At 40.1% G+C, this 19653-nt stretch overlaps 3 protein-coding genes across 18 annotated transcripts in view; 1 reads left to right on the top strand and 2 right to left on the bottom strand.

Annotated features, from left to right (window-relative positions):
• Positions 1 to 19653, top strand: part of Oamb (Octopamine receptor in mushroom bodies) — a 265798-nt gene that overhangs the window by 116480 nt on the left and 129665 nt on the right. The gene's annotated exons all lie outside the window — the stretch shown is intronic.
• LOC100875447 (facilitated trehalose transporter Tret1-like) lies at positions 17 to 5276 on the bottom strand. 3 transcript variants are annotated; one of them, XM_003701364.3, is made up of 6 exons: positions 5062 to 5276; positions 3801 to 4062; positions 2213 to 2373; positions 1901 to 2146; positions 713 to 960; positions 17 to 482 (listed from the first exon to the last, which is right to left on the bottom strand). In XM_003701364.3, the coding sequence occupies exons 1-6, from the start codon at positions 5141 to 5143 to the stop codon at positions 102 to 104; spliced, it is 1380 nt and encodes a 459-aa protein (XP_003701412.2). In that variant the 5' UTR covers positions 5144 to 5276; the 3' UTR covers positions 17 to 101. The 3 variants fall into 3 exon arrangements, with proteins under 3 accessions (XP_003701412.2, XP_076394704.1, XP_076394703.1); XM_076538589.1 differs by having other exon boundaries at positions 3801 to 4093; positions 5062 to 5210; XM_076538588.1 differs by having other exon boundaries at positions 3801 to 4119; positions 5062 to 5203.
• CPR16 (cuticular protein 16) lies at positions 7997 to 12252 on the bottom strand. The gene is made up of 4 exons (XM_012280901.2): positions 12121 to 12252; positions 10678 to 10870; positions 9865 to 10172; positions 7997 to 9373 (listed from the first exon to the last, which is right to left on the bottom strand). Exons 1-4 carry the CDS (start codon positions 12127 to 12129, stop codon positions 8921 to 8923), a joined length of 963 nt encoding a protein of 320 aa, XP_012136291.2. The 5' UTR covers positions 12130 to 12252; the 3' UTR covers positions 7997 to 8920.

The following is a 19653-nucleotide window of genomic DNA, read 5'->3' as shown; positions in this document are numbered from 1 at the left end:
TTTTAGTTAAACGAAGTATCGTTTTCGAATTTTATTAACAAAATAGGTAACACAGCAATGTTTCTATCGTCACTCGTCACTTTAGTTTCCTTGTTTTCAGTTTAACAGCACGTTGGAATTTCAGAACCCTCCGGGTTCCTCCCTCGTAGATCCATCTGCACCTCCTCCTCGGTCTTCCCTTCCGTTTCCGGTATCATTCGAGCGATGAACGCGGTGCCCATCAAGGTAGATACACCGTAAATAGCGAACACCGTTGAAAATCCCATCAATACCACTACATCCTGGAATGATTTCGTCGTCATGAACGAAGATATCCAATTGCAAATCACGCTTCCGGTGATCGCCACTCTCTTCACGTCGCTGGTAAAAATTTTGTCGATCAGAATCCACGATACCGGTTCACAGCCGATCACGAAGGCGATCATGAAGAAGATTATGCATAAGAAGGGTACGCAGCTGTAGACGGATACGTCGAACGAATTCTGGAAAAAAAATTAACCTAATTTATTTTGTAAAAGGACTCTTTTTACCTGTATCGCCTGATAACGAATTTCGTACTTATGTACGTACTTATGCTGAAGTATGATCAGCTAGGTAGAATACAAAGATTAGCTTTCAATCAAGCTATGTTGTTTGATATACAGTGACATGTTTAACCGATCAATTCACAAGACTTTTCGTTCGAGATAAATAAAGACAATGTATAACTTACCGCGAGACGGAAGTAACCGGACAAAGTAAATAGGCAGATAGACATGACCGTCAGACTGAGAAACAACAGCAATTTCATGTTCATAGTTTTGAGAACGGGGGGATAACAATATGTGGCCATCACTAGTACGAATCCCATGATAACAGAAGAAATCATCGGATTCATGGGAAAACCTAGACGATCCAATATCACGGATGCATAGATTATGAAGATGGGCATTCCTGACATTTGCTGAATAGACACCAACGCTGCAAGACAGTGAGTTTTCGCAGACAATTCATACATGATCGTCAGACATACTTGATCAGTAACCCCTTGCACTATTTTGACGTACTTGTACTTTGTGATCAATTTTACTTGGGGTTTGAATTTGGAGTCTAATTATAATTTGCATGATCAACACATAATATTAAATTGATACACTTCTAGTGCAATTGATGTGAGGTTGTTTTAATCTTGTAGCAGTGTTTATTGCTAACTGACCTGACTAATTAAGCAGATATATTACAAGGGATTAAATTTTGAATTTGAATAATTTGCATGGTCAACAAACAATATTAAATTGATACACTTCTAGTGCAATTGATGTGAGGTTGTTTTAATCTTGTAGCAGTGTTTACTGCTAACTGACCTGACAAATTAAGCAGATATTCTACAAGGGATTAAATTTTGAATTTGAATAATTTGCATGGTCAACAAACAATATTAAATTGATACACTTCTAGTGCAATTGATGTGAGGTTGTTTTAATCTTGTAGCAGTGTTTATTGCTAACTGACCTAACAAATTAAGCAGATATATTACAAGGGATTAAATTTTGAATTTGAATAATTTGCATGGTCAACAAATATTAAACTGATACACTTCTAGTGTAATTAATGTAAGGCTGTTTTAATATTGTAGCAGTGTTTACTGCTAACTGACCTGACAAATTAAGCAGATATATTACAAGGGATTAAATTTTGAATTTGAATAATTTGCATGGTCAACAAATATTAAATTGATACACTTCTAATGTAATTAATGTAAGGCTGTTTTAATATTATATCTGTGTTTACTGGTATCTAACCTGACAAATCAAGTAACTATAGTACAAAGGGTTAACAGAAGCAATCTCTTATGTCTGAAGATGTCTCGATCTTAAATACAAAATTCCTCGAACACCCCTATAACAAAAAATGAACTCACTGAACGCAATGATGGTCGCCTTGGTGTGCGCCTTGAACACCGAGAGATAACCTGTCTGTTGGTTCGTCCTGTCAGTATCCTCCGTTTGATTCCTCTTCAGACTCCTCATCACTTCGTCAGCTTCTTCCTGACGATTTTGCGTCGTCAACCAGACAGGTGATTCCGGCATGACGAAAGAAGCGACCGAGAGCACCGTGGTTGGCACCGCGCACAATAGAGCCATCGTGAGCAGATCGTAGCTGAATCCTGTGAATGCGAAGCTTGTTAGATCCTCTTTAAAGATTCCTATTTCTAGACGGAGACAGCCTTTACCCGTGAAGTAGGCGTACAAGATTCCAAGATAGAACTGCAGCTGACAAATCATGCTCAGCGATTCTTTCAATTCCTTGTCCACGATTTCGGTCAAGTAAATTGGAATTATGATCGAGTACGCGCCGCAGACGATGCCGATCGTGATACGGGCTAGGTATATCCTTGAAAGAGCCGCAACGTTAATTTGATTAACTGCTTGATTAAGTTTGATTAATTATTCTGGGGCTTTTTGTTTGGGACTTTGGACTTGTTTGGTTTCGTGAGGATTTATATGGGGAGGGGATGTTAGAGGATGTTGAAGAGGTAAGACTGTGATTCTCAAGGTTCAAAGACTGCGATTCTCTTTTGGTATCTTTGAAAAAGGGTAAGGTTGTAAACTAAGTTTGAATAGGTCTTAAATTTTTGTGACTTCAGACTCAAAGTCTTAGAGTTACAAAACTCTCTAGGTTGTTAATTCATAGGGTCTTAAACTCACGAGAGTCTAAACTGTCAAGGTTGAAAACTCTTAGGATTCCAAACTGTTAGGTTTCCAAACTCATAAGGTTGCAAACTCTTAGGATTCTAAACTCACAAGGTTGCAAACTCTTAGGATTCCAAACTCACAAGGTTGTAAACTCTTAGGATTCCAAACTCTCAAGGTTGGAAACTCTTAGGATTCCAAACTCACAAGGTTGTAAACTCTTAGGATTCCAAACTCACAAGGTTGGAAACTCTTAGAATTCCAAACTCTCAAGGTTGCAAGCTCTTAGGATTCCAAACTCACAAGGTTGCAAACTCTTAGGATTCCAAACTCACAAGGTTGCAAAGGTTGCAAGGTTGCAAACTCTTAGGATTCCAAACTCTCAAGGTTGCAAACTCTTAGAATTCCAAACTCACAAACTTGAAAACTCTTAGAATTCCAAACTCTCAAGGTTGCAAACTCTTAGGATTCCAAACTCTCAAGGTTGCAAACTCTTAGGATTCCAAACTCACAAGGTTGGAAACTCTTAGAATTCCAAACTCTCAAGGTTGCAAGCTCTTAGGATTCCAAACTCACAAGGTTACAAACTCTTAGGATTCCAAACTCACAAGGTTGCAAAGGTTGCAAGGTTGCAAACTCTTAGGATTCCAAACTCTCAAGGTTGCAAACTCTTAGAATTCCAAACTCACAAGCTTGAAAACTCTTAGAATTCCAAACTCACAAGCTTGAAAACTCTTAGAATTCCAAACTCTCAAGGTTGCAAACTCTTAGTATTCCAAACTCACAAGCTTGCAAACTCTTAGAATTCCAAACTCACAAGCTTGAAAACTCTTAGAATTCCAAACTCACAAGCTTGAAAACTCTTAGAATTCCAAACTCACAAGCTTGCAAATTCTTAGTATTCCAAACTCACAAGCTTGCAAACTCTTAAAATTCCCAACTCACAAGATTTCAGACCCTAAGCTCCCAAACTCACAAAACCTTCCCAATCTTTCAAATTCTCAACCCTCCAAAAATCCCAACTTCACAAACTCAGCTAAGATCCCTAAAATCTCCAAATCCCAAAGTTCCAAACTCTGAGTCCTAAAGAGCAGACAAGAGCATAACTATCTGGTAGAATATGCTTACCATACTTTGCTGTATACCAAACCGATAATCAACCAACACGCCAGTAAAAGTAGACTGACAATTTTGATGCTTGTCTTCCGACCGATCTTATCCGCCATTATTCCCGCCGGAAAGCAACTCAACGCCGCTCCAAGAGATACCAAGCTACACAGCCAGGAAATATCTTGACCACTGATGATCGTAGTGTCATAGATGCCGTACATGAAGATCGCTGGCGAGATCCAGGCGAAACAGGTACCCGTCGAGAAGTTGGCCAACGTGGCTGAGGTTCATCGTATGCAACACGGAAATATCTTCATGGATGCGATGGAATGACATACTGAAATTCTCAAGGTTTTACGGGGCTGAAGGAACTTTTTTCGTATGTACAAAAATTTCTTCCCGGTTAAATTGCGAAGACAAAATTAATTAAATTACGTTAGTACAAAATATCAGGCTGTTCCGAAGTCTGACATTTAAGATTATATTTTGGACGCCTCTTATGTAATTATATTATCAAATGTCATTAGTCTCTTGATATCGACGAATTTAATTTTGTATTTATATGTAGCTATTTACGTCACGAACGATAGCGTTCCATAAATCGTGGTATGTTTTTTATTCGTACAAACATATTTTGATTGCGCTGGATGTGGGTTATCGGGCGATTAACTAATTAATTAAAAATCTGACGGTGATTCTAAATTCACAAGTTTCTGAACGTTCAGATTTTTACATATAGGAATTCTCGAAATATTCCTAAATTTACGAGTTCGGTACTTTTTTAGTTTCTAACTGTTCCATTTCAGGAACCCCCAATTTCCAACTCTCCGAATTCCTAAATTTACAAATTTTCAAATTTTACTGTGACACTTCCAAATTCCTAAAGGCCTATTTCTACGACCCGTAGTAAGTTCGCAGGAAATTTAAAAACTTGAAATTAAGGACTTGGGAAAATTAGGATCTCCCGAAATTACAAAGTCAAAAATTTAAAAATTACTGCTAAGTTTAAAAAATTGAAAATTCGTGCAGTTAATAATTGCAAATATTCCTCCTTCTCCCACAGCCTTTAAATAAACAATATCTTACGAATCGATATTACATCGTTCAGCATCCGACTGTTATCGCAGTATCGTTAATGTTGCGGCCGTGTTTACGCGAAATTTAATAGGCAACAATAATAGCCGCGCGAAGATTGGCTGTTTACTTTCAATTACGAACACGGTCAGCCCCGAACGAAAAAACAAACGAGAAAATGACGAAGGGGTTAAGAAAACCTTACCCAGAAGAACGAAAGCGTATTGCGGAAGTTTATTGGCATGTTGATCACGCGCCGGCTCGTCATCCGGCGACGACACCGCCATTTCCTGTTGACGTCGTAAACCGCGGGCTCAATTATCGACACCTTCGCTCGCCAGATTGGTCCTCGAAAAATCAGCAGCACCAGGTTGCACGGAGATCGCGGTCTAAACTGCGTCTATCGATGAACTTCGTCAGAGATGAAATCCTTGGACACGCGAAGCGACGTCTCTCTTCCGCCACGTGACCTTCTTATCGCGATTACTCTCTTATCTCTTCGACGTCGCTACCTACACGATGACCCCGCGGTTCAATACGACTTCGTATGACTAACACGAGTCGGTGATCCGATTTCAACGCATCGTTTTATGCAGCTCGGGTAATCGCTTGTAGCTACCGTTTGATTTGTGGCGGGGCTGATTAATATTCAACGTATATTAATTAACCGTGTAATGCGGTTACCTACAAGTTGAGGAACCGTTGTTAGAACATAGTACCACCAGTTGTCTACAGTATCATTGTTGCTAATTATGGACTGATACTAATTTTTAGCTGCAGGTCAAGGTCTCAGACGGTTTTGACTCGAGTGAACTTTTCTTAAATCTCAGCGACGAACGATCTTGAGATTTCAGGAATTTGTACGAAATGCAAGATATTTGATATGAGACTTGTTCATTACACGATGCTTCTGTAATTCAATACAAAAAGAGTGGAAAGAGGAGTAAAATCTGACTGCAATATTTAATATCGACTAGTATTTACTTGTTTATCATACAATGTTGAGGAACCGTTGTTAGAACAGAATACCACAGCCAGCTGTCTACAGTATCGTTGTTAATAATTATGGACTGATACTAATTTTTAGCTGCAGGTGTCAAGGTCTCAGACGGTTTTGACTCGAGTCAATTTTTCTCAAATTTCAGCAACGAACGATCTTGAGATTTCATGAATTTGTACGAAATGCAAGATATTTGATATGAGACTTGTTCATTACACGATGCTTCTGTGATTCAATACAAAAAGAGTAGAAAGAAGAGTAAAATCTGACTCTCTGTTACCCAGCCGGTTTTGCCTCTGTGGCTCGAGGAAATTTTTCTCAAACTTCAGCAACGAACGATCTTGAGATTTCAAGAATTTGTATGAAATGCAAGATATTTGATATGAGACTTGTTCATTACACGATGCTTCTGTTATTCAATACAAAAAGAGTAGAAAGAAGAGTAAAATCTGAGTCTCTGTTACGCAGCCGGTTTTGCCTCTGTGGCTCGAGGAAATTTTTCTCAAACTTCAGCAACGAACGATCTTGAGATTTCATGAATTTGTACGAAATACAAGATATTTGATATGAGACTTGTTCATTACACGATGCTTCTGTGATTCAATACAAAAAGAGTAGAAAGAAGAGTAAAATCTGACTCTCTGTTACCCAGCCGGTTTTGCCTCTGTGGTTCGAGTACATTTTTCTCAAACTTCAGCAACGAACGATCTTGAGATTTCAGGAATTTGTATGAAATGCAAGATATTTGATATGAGACTTGTTCATTACACGATGCTTCTGTAATTCAATACAAAAAGAGTAGAAAGAGGAGTAAAATCTGACTGCAACATTTAATATCAGAGTGTTTACTTGTTCATTACACAATGTTTCTGTAATTCAATACAAACCTCGAAACATAGGTAGTTGAATAACAGGTGGGAAAGAGTTACGAGTGCGCAGTATTAGATTGAACATCGTAATTTATTGATCCCCTCTAAAACTAGGTACAATTACATAACTGCCATACGTATGGTCACGAGTTTATTTGATACACTGTAACTTCTCTTCATTTTCCAAAATTTCTCTAACTTTCTACTTCACTGTGCATTGTAGTGTAAACTCCACAACATTGAATATCATAAACTTCATAACTAAATAAAAAAAGCCCCTAACAATGCTCCCATGAATTTTTTAAATATTCCTCATACTTCGTCCTTTTTCAAGCGCATCGAAGGTTTCAAACTCGATATAACAATTTAATTAATTAACGGTTGTTGCACCCACAGTCCCAAATCAAAGGAAATTGTTCGTTTAATTCGGTGCAAACGTTTCGAGTCCCCTTTCGTTCCATTAAATTTTTCAGACTCGACCTCAAAGCTACCTTTCGAGAGCTCGAAATCACGTGGATGATACTCCGAAAAGGCCAGTCAATTCGACTGTTAAGTAAATTAACGAACTTGAAAAGGAAATCTCGTGAAGAGGATTTCGCGAAGCCCTGCTAAGAATATTACTTCTATAATTGCCTGCATTCGTTCAATTTTTTTTTATTTTAATTTATGAACAATTTAAAATACTCTCTTTCGTTCGTAAGCTTTTGATGCGTTTCACAACCGTCGTTAATTAAAGCTCGCTTTTTTTTAGTCAATCGAAGCTCCTGCAATTTGGTACTTTGATGTATTCATTTGCAGCTTCATTATCGATCGTTTTCGATTTAATACTCGCGTATTTATTCGCAAATTTGGGAGAGATTTTAATGTATTTATTTATCTGCAGTTTTTTAGTTGCAGAATATTGCTAATCCATTGAAGCTTTAATTTTTAATAAAATATTTTTATTCCCTCATGAAACTTCGACATAAAATTAACACTCGATATCTTAGCAACTAAAAGTAACAATAATATGAATTATTGTTATATATGAATCATTTATCTGCAGTTTCTTAGTTGCAGAATATTGCTAATCGATTGAAGCTTCAATTTTTAATAAAATATTTTTATTCCCTCATGAAACTTCGACACAAAATTAACACTCGATATCTTCGCAACTAAAATTAACAATAATATGAATTATTGTTATATACGAATTAACTGTTCTTTATAATTAATTGCTCCTTATAACAGGACAATTAAATTACCTGAAATATAAGAAATAAAAATGCAAGTGACACGCAAAGAATAATTTATTCAGACGTAAATCTTACAATTAGCCAGTAACGAGATACGAATACGAATTAAGTTCGTTCTGCGTCCACGAATATGCATAAAACCGCGATGGAACGAACTCGAAAAGCATTCGGAAAGTTTGATTACCCTGCACCCCTTAGAGCACCCAACGGTAAGAAACGGGTTCGCGATAGATCGGAAATTATTAGGATTCTTTGATCACGTACGTTCTATGGGAGAAGTTGAGAGAAAAAAAAAGAAAGAAAGTCGACTTCCAATCATCAGGAAACGAACGAGGAAAGTTTACCTTTGCCTCGTGTACCTTTGCATTCATCTTCGATTCTGCAGCGGGCTGCCACGATGAAAATCTTCGTTTCCGCAATTTCATCTTGGATACAAATTGATAGCTCTCAGTGTTAAATGCTCCTCTAATAGCACGTTTTCGAATTTAGCTACTTTAATCGGTTTCAAAGATATTTTTAGAGATTTCTTTCTTCTCGTATTATTCTTTTGTCTCTATATTACAATCCTACATTTTGTAATAATTTGTAACGTCGATCGAGGAAATTTTAATAAATTCGATACAGAGAAATCGGTACAGAAGTACAGTGTTTAGACTTACAGTTGTTTGATTTAAAATTCGGTATAAAACAAGCATTAAAATGTTACCTTCATAGTTACTTCTCACATCTTGACAAGATAACCTATTTCCACTAAATCATACACGAGTATCATTAAAACTAATCACTTAAATATCCAAACGAAATATTCCCCGTATCCAGTAAAAAAGAATTTACGTAATCATCGAGTGAACTTTCTCTAAAAGTAAAATTTCAATTCGGACAAATCCTCTGAATCGAGTACAAATTCCCGTCGAATTGCGGTTCTCGAAAGAAGCTCGTCGAGCGACACCGACGGTGTCTTTATTTAGCTTCCGGCAAATTGGTGGCCAAAACCCTGAAGCCGTTGTGGTCCGCCACGTAATGGACCTGCTGCAAAATGCCGTTGGGGTCGATGTAACTGTAAGCTCCTCTCGTGGTCCCGTCCAAAGACCTGGATTCAGTTTTCGCGCTGGAATCACCTGCATACGTGTAATCGTATTGGCCCAGGGAGTCTTGAGTGTGGTGAAGGGCGCTGTGAAGCAGTCTGTACGGTAGAACCGGAAGCACGTAAGAACTAGGGACAGCTACAGGACTCTGAAGGCCGTTCAACGTCACCAGTTTCCCTGATTGTAAAGTCCCTTCTTGGATAATCTCGTTTTTCCTTTGCGGAGGCGATGGATTTTTTGCCGATGCTTTTAAGAGATTGTTGTCGGGTTTCGGTACTTTGATCCTGTCGGCCTCGGACGCTGGCAGGAGGAACGGGTTCTTCGTTGTCTGTCGGATTTTAATTATAATTATTTGTTAGAACATTTTCATGCAATGAAAATTCGACATATCAAGCTTTCCGCTCCGAAACTCCGTATTGAACAAGTTTCCGAAACTCGCATTCAACGTTAATAAAATGTGTATGCGCGCAACGGTAAATACGAATCTGCGGACACCGCCGGAAACCGCTCGTCGAACCGATTCCGCATATATTAACGCGAATGTTGTTTCCTGCAAATGGTCGCGCGTTAATAAAGTTGAATTTCATTTGCGGACAACGCTCGAAGGAACATGTTGGAACTTTATACTCTGGAGGATTTATCGAAGATAGACAAAAATGCATTTTGTTAACTTTGCTCTTTAAACTCGTTAATGAACAAATAGTTGCGTTACTTCGAAAATATCTAGCTGTAATTATGAAGTAAACAAACGTCAAAGTTTCAAAATTCCTACGTTCAAGCTTTCCGAAGATTTCGAAATACTAAAATTGCAAATCTTACCGCGATTTCTCGAACAGCCAAATTCTTCTCGTTCTCATTCCCCAGCTGAGAAACGCTAAAATACGAGGGCAGTATCTTGTAAGACAGAATGTTCGATTGATAATTCGAGTGATCTCTGAGCTGCGACTTCTGAAGCTCCTCTAACTCGTTCTTCTTAGCCGCAGCGACTTCCGGCGTGTCTTGAACCGCTTGAAGATCGTTTTTCGGCGGTTGAGGAAGATTACTGGCGCTCACTCTGAAGCCATTTTCATCGTCCGCCGTGTAGGTAACCGTTTGCAAGACCCCGTTCGCGTCGATGTAAGAATAGCCTGCGAAAGAACGGAGTTAAAAACGATGAATCGCGTGGTAAAATGGATGATGGGGTTATTTCGACGGAGGTGTAAAGGACAAGATAAAAATGTATTATTTAAGCGGACGGCGAAGATGGATCCGCTGCAGGGGCGTCAGGTTGCATCACATCGATCATCGTTTCTAAAATGGTCGTTCGCGGATGTGGGCGAGTGTCTCGAAACATTCAAGAAAGGTATGTGTGCCATTCACGAGTCATCGGATAGAAACGTCGCTTGCGAATGAACCTGTCTATCGTTATTCCGATATTTCGTTTATCCGCGAATGAAATGAAACGTCGACGCGTTTGGACCGAGCTAATAATAAACCGGTCTGCGCGATTTGGATTTAAGAATTGCACGATCGATTTTAAGACGTAGAAAGATAAAAAATTTGCCTTGGAAGGGTTGAAAGGGAACGGTGATTAATCATCGGGACGACGTTGAAGAATCGAGGAACATTCAGAGGTCAATTACGATCACTCACCACCCTGTGTAATTCCGTTCAAGCTGGATTCCGATTTGGCGTGATGGGGCCCCGTGAATGAATAATGGTATCCCCCGGCGCCATCCTGTATATGAAATTGCCTCAATGGCGTCAAGGATCCTATGGGACTCAGCCAAACGTTCGCTATGGGTGCTGCGAGGCTTTGCTCGAGAAAGATGCCGATCAATATCACCTGAAATAATCAGTTCTTAACTCACAGTACATCGATAGCAAAGTTAACAAAAATATAAATAAAAATTAGCTCTCAAGAAATAGTACAGTAAAGAGTTTACAACGCATCGTTCAATATAACGATAACATGTTGGATAAACACCGAATGATTATCCGCTAGCGATTCAATTATCGACAGTTAGGTAGTTGGTACGACGCTACAGCGTGTTACAGAAGAAAACTTACGGCCAAGTATTTCTGGGAAGCTAAGCGTTCCCAGGAAGCATTAATAAAGCGTCTCTCGTGAGAAACTTCCGGCCGACGACCAACTTTCAACCCCATCCCGAACTTGCGGGTTTTGGATGATTATTTCGCGGATTATTCTCTGCGAAAACGACGGGAAGCTCATGGAACACGCTTGAAAGCCTCCTCCAAATTTATCGCTACCTTTTACGACCCCTGTTTTCTCAGTGCCTCGAAAATTCACCCTCGTTCCTTGCAAATTTGCGCGAACATCGATGATTAAGAAATTGGGAGTCTAATCCTCGGATCAATACCAGCGAATAGAATTTAAAATTATAGAAATTATAAAATGACTACATATAGCAAATATGTGTATTCCGAAGTCAAATATTTGAAGAAAATACCTGTCATTAAATATAACTTAAATGGAACAGCTTGTTAATAATGAACATCTAAAATTACTTGCTGCAATTCTCAAAATAGCAGAAGAGCAACGTGATAGCATAGAAACAGGAGAAACGATTAATGTCAGGAGACAGAATAGACAGAAGAGCGAGGTGTTTAAAAGTTGAGCGAATCGAGGGACCGATTCCCGTGTACTAATTGGGAATGCATCCTACTAGATGCTTCGTAAAACTTGGAAATTAGATGACAACCGTGACGAGGTCGGATTAAACTTCCCTTATTTGCGCCTCGCTGCTGCACCCCTAACGTCGGATGCATCGGTTCGTACGCGTCTCATAAACTACTTTAAAATTACAAATTCTCATCCCCTTGTAAACTCATTTTCGAAGTTTAGTCTACGAAACGAGCCTTGAAAATTGTTTACAGTCGATTTCACGCCTTCGACGGCGAGCAGGAAATTCTGTGCAAGATTCTAAAGTGATTAGAATTACCCTGTGCATGTTTTGCGATCAGAATTAAGTGTAAAATATTAAAGTACGGTGTTTTATATTGTAGTGTAATATTAAAATAATTAACACGGAAAAAGACGCGATAATTCTGAAAGAAAAATAAAATGGCACTCACGTGTATCATGTTAGCTGCGACACAAACCCCGTAGAACTTGTAACTTTGGTCGTTTACCGGATAATTCCACTGAGACTGAGCTAACGGTTATGAGAGTGTGAGCTCTGGTAGGCATCCTCTTATATAGGACCCCGTGGATACGTTATATACGCTCACGATGCGCCCCCACCAAGGTGGCCGGTATCAGGGGCCCTACGGAGCCCTATGGTGCACCGCGACCAGGCTCATGGTGCTCATGGTGCGCGGTCCAGGATCACAAATCACCTCCAGTTCGATTTCCAAGCCGATAAATCAACGTTTATTGGCCACGGTACGAGGCGTCGATCTCTCACACATTCCACAGTCACTGGGGGATGCTGTCGACTCTTCGTTTTCGACTCGATGCCATCTCGAAGGGTGTCACCTTTTGAACTCCGCTTGTCTTCTACGAGACCGTGGGGAATCGTGTCGTTAATTTGAAGAAGCCTTGGACCTTTCTGTTTTTAGATTCTCTCCCTTTTATTACTAAATATTTCTTACTACAAGTATTTTCAAATAATAAATATTGTAGACAGATATTCCAAACGAAATTTCTATTTCTCAATGAATACAAAATTCAGTCTATCGAAGAAAATGAATAAACGACGTTCGTATGCAGATGTGAGTATGCCGAGAACGACTGCGTTTTGACATTAAAGAATCGCGTTTAATGACAATGTCAAAACCAACGCAACATGGCCGCCCACGTGGCTGTGTTTAACTTGGCGAAAAATCCTTGTCAGCGACTTGTTGCGTCGCTTCGTCGCCGCAGCTCAGTGAGTAATACTGATGGAATTGATGAACTTGTTACGTCGTTCAGTTAACCCTTTCGCCGCCACACATATACAATGTATGTGTATACATCACACGTGAAGCAACTAATTGCTGAGGGTGCCTCGGTGTGCATTATTACAGAACTTTAATTTAAATAAAAATTAATTTAAATTCATATACTGAAATTACTAGTTAATCTGAAATTTTCAAATTATCTTTAGGGCATGCACATTTTAATTCATTACAAACATAAAAATTGTGCAAGTAACGGAGAGAGTTTCGATAAAAATTTTGCGATCACCAAAACTTGCACTGAATATTTTTGTAATGATTGTCGAGTACTGAGAGAGCGATGATCGATTCTGGTTAGCAATACTTTTGGTAGCGAGATCTCAATTAGGGAAAGGGTTCCAAAGTAATCGTGTTCCTTGCCATTCTAAGCGGCTTTCGAAATTACGAGCTTGCAAGGGTCGCCAGGACGTCTTTATTGCATGGCGGTGCGCGTTCCGCTCGTAAAACTTTCCTTTGGAAATGATCCTGGACAGGGCTGCATGCGTTCTAGCGATATTTTTTCTTCTTGCCTCTCGTTCTTTCGCTCGTTCCCTTTCTTCCTCTTGTTCTTGATGGGAATACGAATGTTTTGCGCCTGATTACTCGAGCAAACGTCGATACATTGCGGAGCAAAAACCTTTGGAGCTCTTCCATTCTCGATAGATGAGCAATTTAAAAGCGGAGCTAAAATTCAGAGAACCATTTGAATATTTTTTTTGAACTAACAGAAATGTTTGAGTTTTATGCAACTCATCAGTTTTATATCGCATTCATTAAGTATGTATTTTACTCCTTTATTATTATGTTAAAATAAATTATTATGTGAGTCGTTTTATTATGTAATTGTCACGAGGTAATAAATATCGAGCATAAGAATGTCTCGAACTTTTGTTCGGAACTGTATGCAGCATCGATGGCAATCAATTCTCGAAGAAAAATTCGCGAAAATTATGGGCAGCCTCGTAAAAAGCTACGTACATAACGAGCAGTCAAATAAATAAAAAGAGACACCGGATTAGAAAATCAGTTCGAGGTATATTAAAATTGCAATAACTTTTTTATTTATCATTGTATTTTATATCCAACAATGAGGTTTACCCTCATGATAAAAAAAGTCGTGCAACAATAAATTAAATAAGAATTTATAAAAAGATTTACACTAATTATTTACAAAAAATATTCATCATCGATTAATAAAAATGGTCATCACATTTAATTAAAATATCAAGGAAATATTTGAAGAAATACTGATCGAATAGCAGTCTTGAATCCCCAGTTCATAGCAGAGGATATTGAATCCATAGTAATTAATAAAAGTGAGTGTTTGTCAGGGACTTCACTCAGCTGTCCTGAAAAAAAGAAGTTATCGACAGACCAATATGGAACCGCTTGTGACGATCGACGGCGATATCGATTCCGCGTAAATTCTCGATGGAACAGATTTTCCCGCGCTTATCCAGCATGAACGTCCGAATTTATGGAGTATTATTCGAAATAATCGTAAATCATCGACGAGGAAGCGGAACGAAAAACATCTCCTCGACGAGTGTTCCGAGCTCGTCCGTAAATCACCCGCTTTTTCATCTCGCGTCCCAGCTTTTGTGACGCGAATATGCGACACCGATGTATATATACATATATATCACGTATGTAGTACACGAAACGAGCCTCTGATCGATTTGTATTCAATGGGTCCACCCTACTGAATCGCGATCGATGCTGTTAAGGGATGAGAGGCAAGAAATGTTCGTGACTCCGTAAAAGGAGCTACCCTGTTTCGTGGATCCTTTCAGACGAATAATACTATTCCTGTTCGTTGCTCCCCGAGGAATTGCGAACAGTCCAATTTTTTCGAGGATCTGGTAAATTGTCGGAATGGAGGGACAGTTTACTTTTATTTATGGTAATTCACTTGTGTGTGAGGTGGGAGATTGATAGATAAGGTTGTTAGTCTGATATATTAATATAAGTGGCTATTGATAGTATTATGAATGGATGTGATTCAGTGTGTAACGAGTGGAAATTTAATGAATGGGATTCCAATGAGAAGTAAATCAACGGGTGGTAATTAAACGCGTGGTGGTCCGACACGTGGTAATTCAACGCATCGTAATTCCACGCACTATGTTTCAACGTGTGGTAATTCAATGCACGTAATTCAACGTCATAGTAATTGAACGAGCAGTAATTTCACGCGTGGTAATTAAACGCGTGGTGGTCCGACACGTGGTAATTAAACGAGTGGTGGTCCGACACGTAGTAATTCAACGCATCGTAATTCCACGCGTGGTAATTAAACGCGTGGTGGTCTGACACGTGGTAATTCAACGCATCGTAATTCCACGCGTGGTAACTAAACGCGTGGTGGTCCGAAATGTGGTAATTCAACGCATCGGAATTCCACGCGTGGTAATTCAACGCATTGGAATTCCACGCATGGTAATTCAACGCATCGTAATTCCACGCGTGGTAATTAAACGCGTGGTAACTCGACGCGTAGTAATTCCACGCGTGGTAATTCAACGCATCGTAATTCCACGCGTGGTAATTAAACGCGTGGTAACTCGACGCGTAGTAATTCCACGCGTGGTAATTCGACGCATGGAAATTCCACGCGTGGTAATTCAACGCATCGTAATTCCACGCGTGGTAATTCAACGCATCGTAATTCCACGCATGGTAATTCAACGCGTGGTTATCCGACACGTGGTAATTCAACGCATCGTAATTCCACGCGTGGTAATTAAACGCGTGGTGGTCCGACACGTGGTAATTCAACGCATCGTAATTCCACGCGTGGTAATTAAACGCGTGGAGGTCCGACACGTGGTAATTCAACGCATCGTAATTCCACGCACAATGTTTCAACGCGTGGTGATCCAATGTACGTAATTCAGTGTTATAGTAATTGACCAATCAGTAATTCCACGTGTGGTAATTTAACGCACCGTAATTCCACGCTTAACGTCTTGTAATTTTACTCGTAATTTTACGCGTGACTCAACGCGCCGCAATACCACGCGTCATAATTCTACTCGTGTAACTCGATACGTCGTAATTCTGCTCGTAGAAATTCCATGCGGTAACTCAACGCGCCATAATCCCACGCGTCGTAATTCCACGCGTCGTAATTCTACTCGTAGAAATTCAATGCGTCGTAATTCTACGCGTGACAGCTGAACCTTCCGTAATTCCGCGCAATTCCAGGTATAATAATTCAACGCGTTGGAATTCTACCGGTAGAACTCGGTAACTCCACGCGTTGTAATTCCTTGACTAATTTTCTACATAATCAAACTTGTGATAATTAAACTTGCGTTCAACGATCGTGTCGTAATTAACTACGTGAGCTACTGTGTATCGGGATGCACTTCCTTGCAAATAGCAAAGTAGAACCATAAAAAAAATTTACTGTTAAATAATTAGCAATCAATGTTGAACAATTGAGATGGGACCCGATGACCTCATCGTTCATCGGATGATCAGTTCGACGAAGTACCACTCTAATTGGCTTTCATGCCATCTAACTTGAAGTACGATAAACAGCGCGAATCCACGACTCTGCGCTCGTACACGATCGTGGATCACGATTGTTCGAGCCGTGTACTACAAGGAAGAACCTATGTTCGATCTGTGATTACAGTGTTAAGTATTCCATTCGCCGATTGTCTGGCTACTTTGTTTTTACCCCACATTTTTATATCCACCGTATGATTAACATATTTCATCAGAAACTTCAGAGTTCAATTATCGAGAGCGTCAAACTTTTAGTTGGGAGAAAAATTTGAAGAAAGTTTGTCTATCACAGGCGAAGTTTGTGATTCTAAAAATCTATTATTAAGGTGAATCTTCAAAGTTGATCGAAAATTAATTAATTTTGAAGTAGTATGATAAAAGTGATCGTTAGCCTGTTTCGGATCACTTTCAAACGATAATAAAGTACTTGGACGAAGAGTGATCGACGAAACGGTTCACGCAGCGCTAGCCACAGATTGCGTGGGCGTTATCAGCCCCGAACACAACTCTAAAACTAATTTTCATTCACGATAATGGATTAATTGGAAGAACGGAGGGCCAGGTTCAGCTTCCTACTTCAGGCTATCCCGTTACGAAAATAGAAGCTGGTTTATCTTTCACCTGGCTATTATAAAATCTCTTATCCAAACGATAGTGCTAATACGTGATATTTATGGAACTTGGAGCAATTCATAACTTATTACGTATCGAAGTTTGATATGGTAATCTGCGAATATACTCTATCATATAACTATACCAGAAAATTATTAGAGCTATCATATCATGATTAACATGTCGTACCACAAAAAATATTCTTTACTCCAAAATGAATCGAAAGTTTCTTCGTCGTTTCGCGATCTGACGTCTCGTTTCCGAGCAATGGTTAATTCCACGCGTGGTAATTCAACGCATCGTAATTCCACGCATGGTAATTCAACGCGTGGTTATCCGACACGTGGTAATTCAACGCATCGTAATTCCACGCGTGGTAATTCAACGCATCGTAATTCCACGCGTGGTAATTCAACGCATCGTAATTCCACGCATGGTAATTCAACGCATCGTAATTCCACGCGTGGTAATTCAACGCATCGTAATTCCACGCATGATAATTCAACGCATCGTAATTCCACGCATGGTAATTCAACGCATCGTAATTCCACGCGTGGTAATTAAACGCGTGGTGGTCCGACACGTGCTAATTCAACGCATCGTAATTCCACGCGTGGTGGTCCGACACATGGTAATTCCACGCATCGTAATTCCACGCATCGTAATTCCACGCGTGGTAATTAAACGCGTGGTGATCCGACACGTGGTAATTTAACGCATCGTAATTCCACGCGTGGTAATTTAACGCATCGTAATTCCACGCGTGGTAATTAAACGCGTGGTGGTCCGACACGTGGTAATTCAACGCATCGTAATTCCACGCGTGGTAATTCGACGCATCGTAATTCCATGCGTGGTGCTCCGACACGTGGTAATTCAACGCATCGTAATTCCACGCGTGGTAATTCGACGCATCGTAATTCCACGCGTGGTAATTAAACGCGTAGTGATCCGACACGTGGTAATTCGACGCATCGTAATTCCACGCGTGGTAATTAAACGCGTGGTGATCCGACACGTGGTAAAAAATTCCGTATTGAACTTCCGAAGCGCCTGCGCAGACTCATCACCCACCCCGGAAGTCATGAACCAAATTTTTAATTGCATATCTCGAGACGTCGGATCAGAAGACGGTAAAGGCTCCAACATGAAGACATCACGTAAAATTTTGCAAACGGAATTTTCAACGATTCGCATCTACCGCTTCGTCATCTACACCCACGAGATTCCAAATGCAGGGAGATCTTTACCGGCGCTCGTAGAATCTTGGACACGTATTAAGAGATACGTTCTCGATATACGTTGGATCGCTTTTAATCTTGCCGCTCATCTGGCACGAGTTCCTTCACCCTGGCCGTGCACTTGATCGCGCTAGAAGGTGATCCGGATTCTTCGACCTTTTTCTTTCACGCGGGTTCCCGCTTCGGCAGAAGGCCGCTCGCTGTCCCTCTGATACGATCGCGACGTCGCTCGATTTTACAGAAAACTCATAATTCTATGATACGCAGAGGCATAATGGATTCGAGGAGAAAGCGGCATTGAGAAGGTTGGCTCGCGTGTCCCGAGCGGATTTTTCTCCGCCTTCGGTTACTGTTAGTTTACGGGGCCGTGAACGATACAGCGAGGCGGAAAGGAACGACGATTCGTCTGATAAAACGGTTGCATATGTTACGAGGCCAGACGGAGCCATGACTCGATAACGGGAAGGGTAATCGTGATTTACCACGGCCAAGAAATTGCGAGAAAAAGAAATCGGAGAGAATAAATCTTCACTCAGGCAATTATTATTTTTCGATTACCCAGTAAATTTAACTTCTTGCTAATTTTCTATTATTTTAAAAAAATTTGTATCATCATTATGAATATATGCAATCAGACTGTATTGAATCTGAACTCGTAGTAATTCAATGTGTTTAATGTGTGATAATGCAACACCTAGTAATTGATCGACCAGTAATTCGTGTAGCAATTGAACGCGTATTAATACGTCATCTGTCAATCTAATACATCGCACGGTGATCTAACACATGATAATCCGTCAGCCATCGATCTGTCTCGTAATTCAAAACTTTGCCATAAATTATTCATTCTTTCCCAGTAAAAAGAAGCGAGATTTATCAGTGATCAATCAGAGGTCAAGGAAGAATTCACGAGCAGTAACCCTGAGAGTTCATCGCGGATCAGCCCGAACGCCGGAAGATGGCCGAAGACTAATCCGCCGTACCGATAGGACGCATGGGCCGTTTTAATGCCGCAATATATTCCGCATAATGGGGTTCTGAATAGCGTTCAAGGTCAAGGGTTTCAGCGCCCTTTCCCACAGTTGGAGTCGCGACAAACGTTCGTTTCGATCGAACCTACTCTCTTCCTGCTTCGATACGCCGAAAACGAGCGAAACGAAACGTCTCGTCCGACGAATAAGATACTCTAAGAACGGGCAATAATTTTGCAGGGTTTTTTCAAATTCCCTTCATTTTCTAGCGAGTCGACGACCTCGGACGAGGCAAGAAAATAGCTGTTCCTCTGCTACGAGCTTTCTTGGCGCACGGCTCGATAATAATA

Source organism: Megachile rotundata, chromosome 13, assembly GCF_050947335.1.
Source record: "Megachile rotundata isolate GNS110a chromosome 13, iyMegRotu1, whole genome shotgun sequence".
NCBI classification, from domain to species: domain Eukaryota; kingdom Metazoa; phylum Arthropoda; class Insecta; order Hymenoptera; family Megachilidae; genus Megachile; species Megachile rotundata.
This window is presented reverse-complemented; position numbering and strand designations above follow the sequence as displayed.

Bases quoted from the DNA above. Each gene is read 5' to 3' on its own strand.
- LOC100875447 (XM_003701364.3), bottom strand. From the start codon at position 5,143: ATGGCGGTGTCGTCGCCGGATGACGAGCCGGCGCGTGATCAACATGCC. The intron at 4,063-5,061 runs GTAAGGTTTTCT...GATGAACCTCAG, and splicing joins ATACGCTTTCGTTCTTCTGG to CCACGTTGGCCAACTTCTCG. The intron at 483-712 runs GTAAGTTATACA...TTTTTTTTCCAG, and splicing joins CCGGTTACTTCCGTCTCGCG to AATTCGTTCGACGTATCCGT.
- CPR16 (XM_012280901.2), bottom strand. The intron at 10,173-10,677 runs GTGAGTGATCGT...GTTCTTTCGCAG, and splicing joins GAACGGAATTACACAGGGTG to GCTATTCTTACATCGACGCG. The intron at 9,374-9,864 runs GTAAGATTTGCA...AAAATCCGACAG, and splicing joins TGGCTGTTCGAGAAATCGCG to ACAACGAAGAACCCGTTCCT.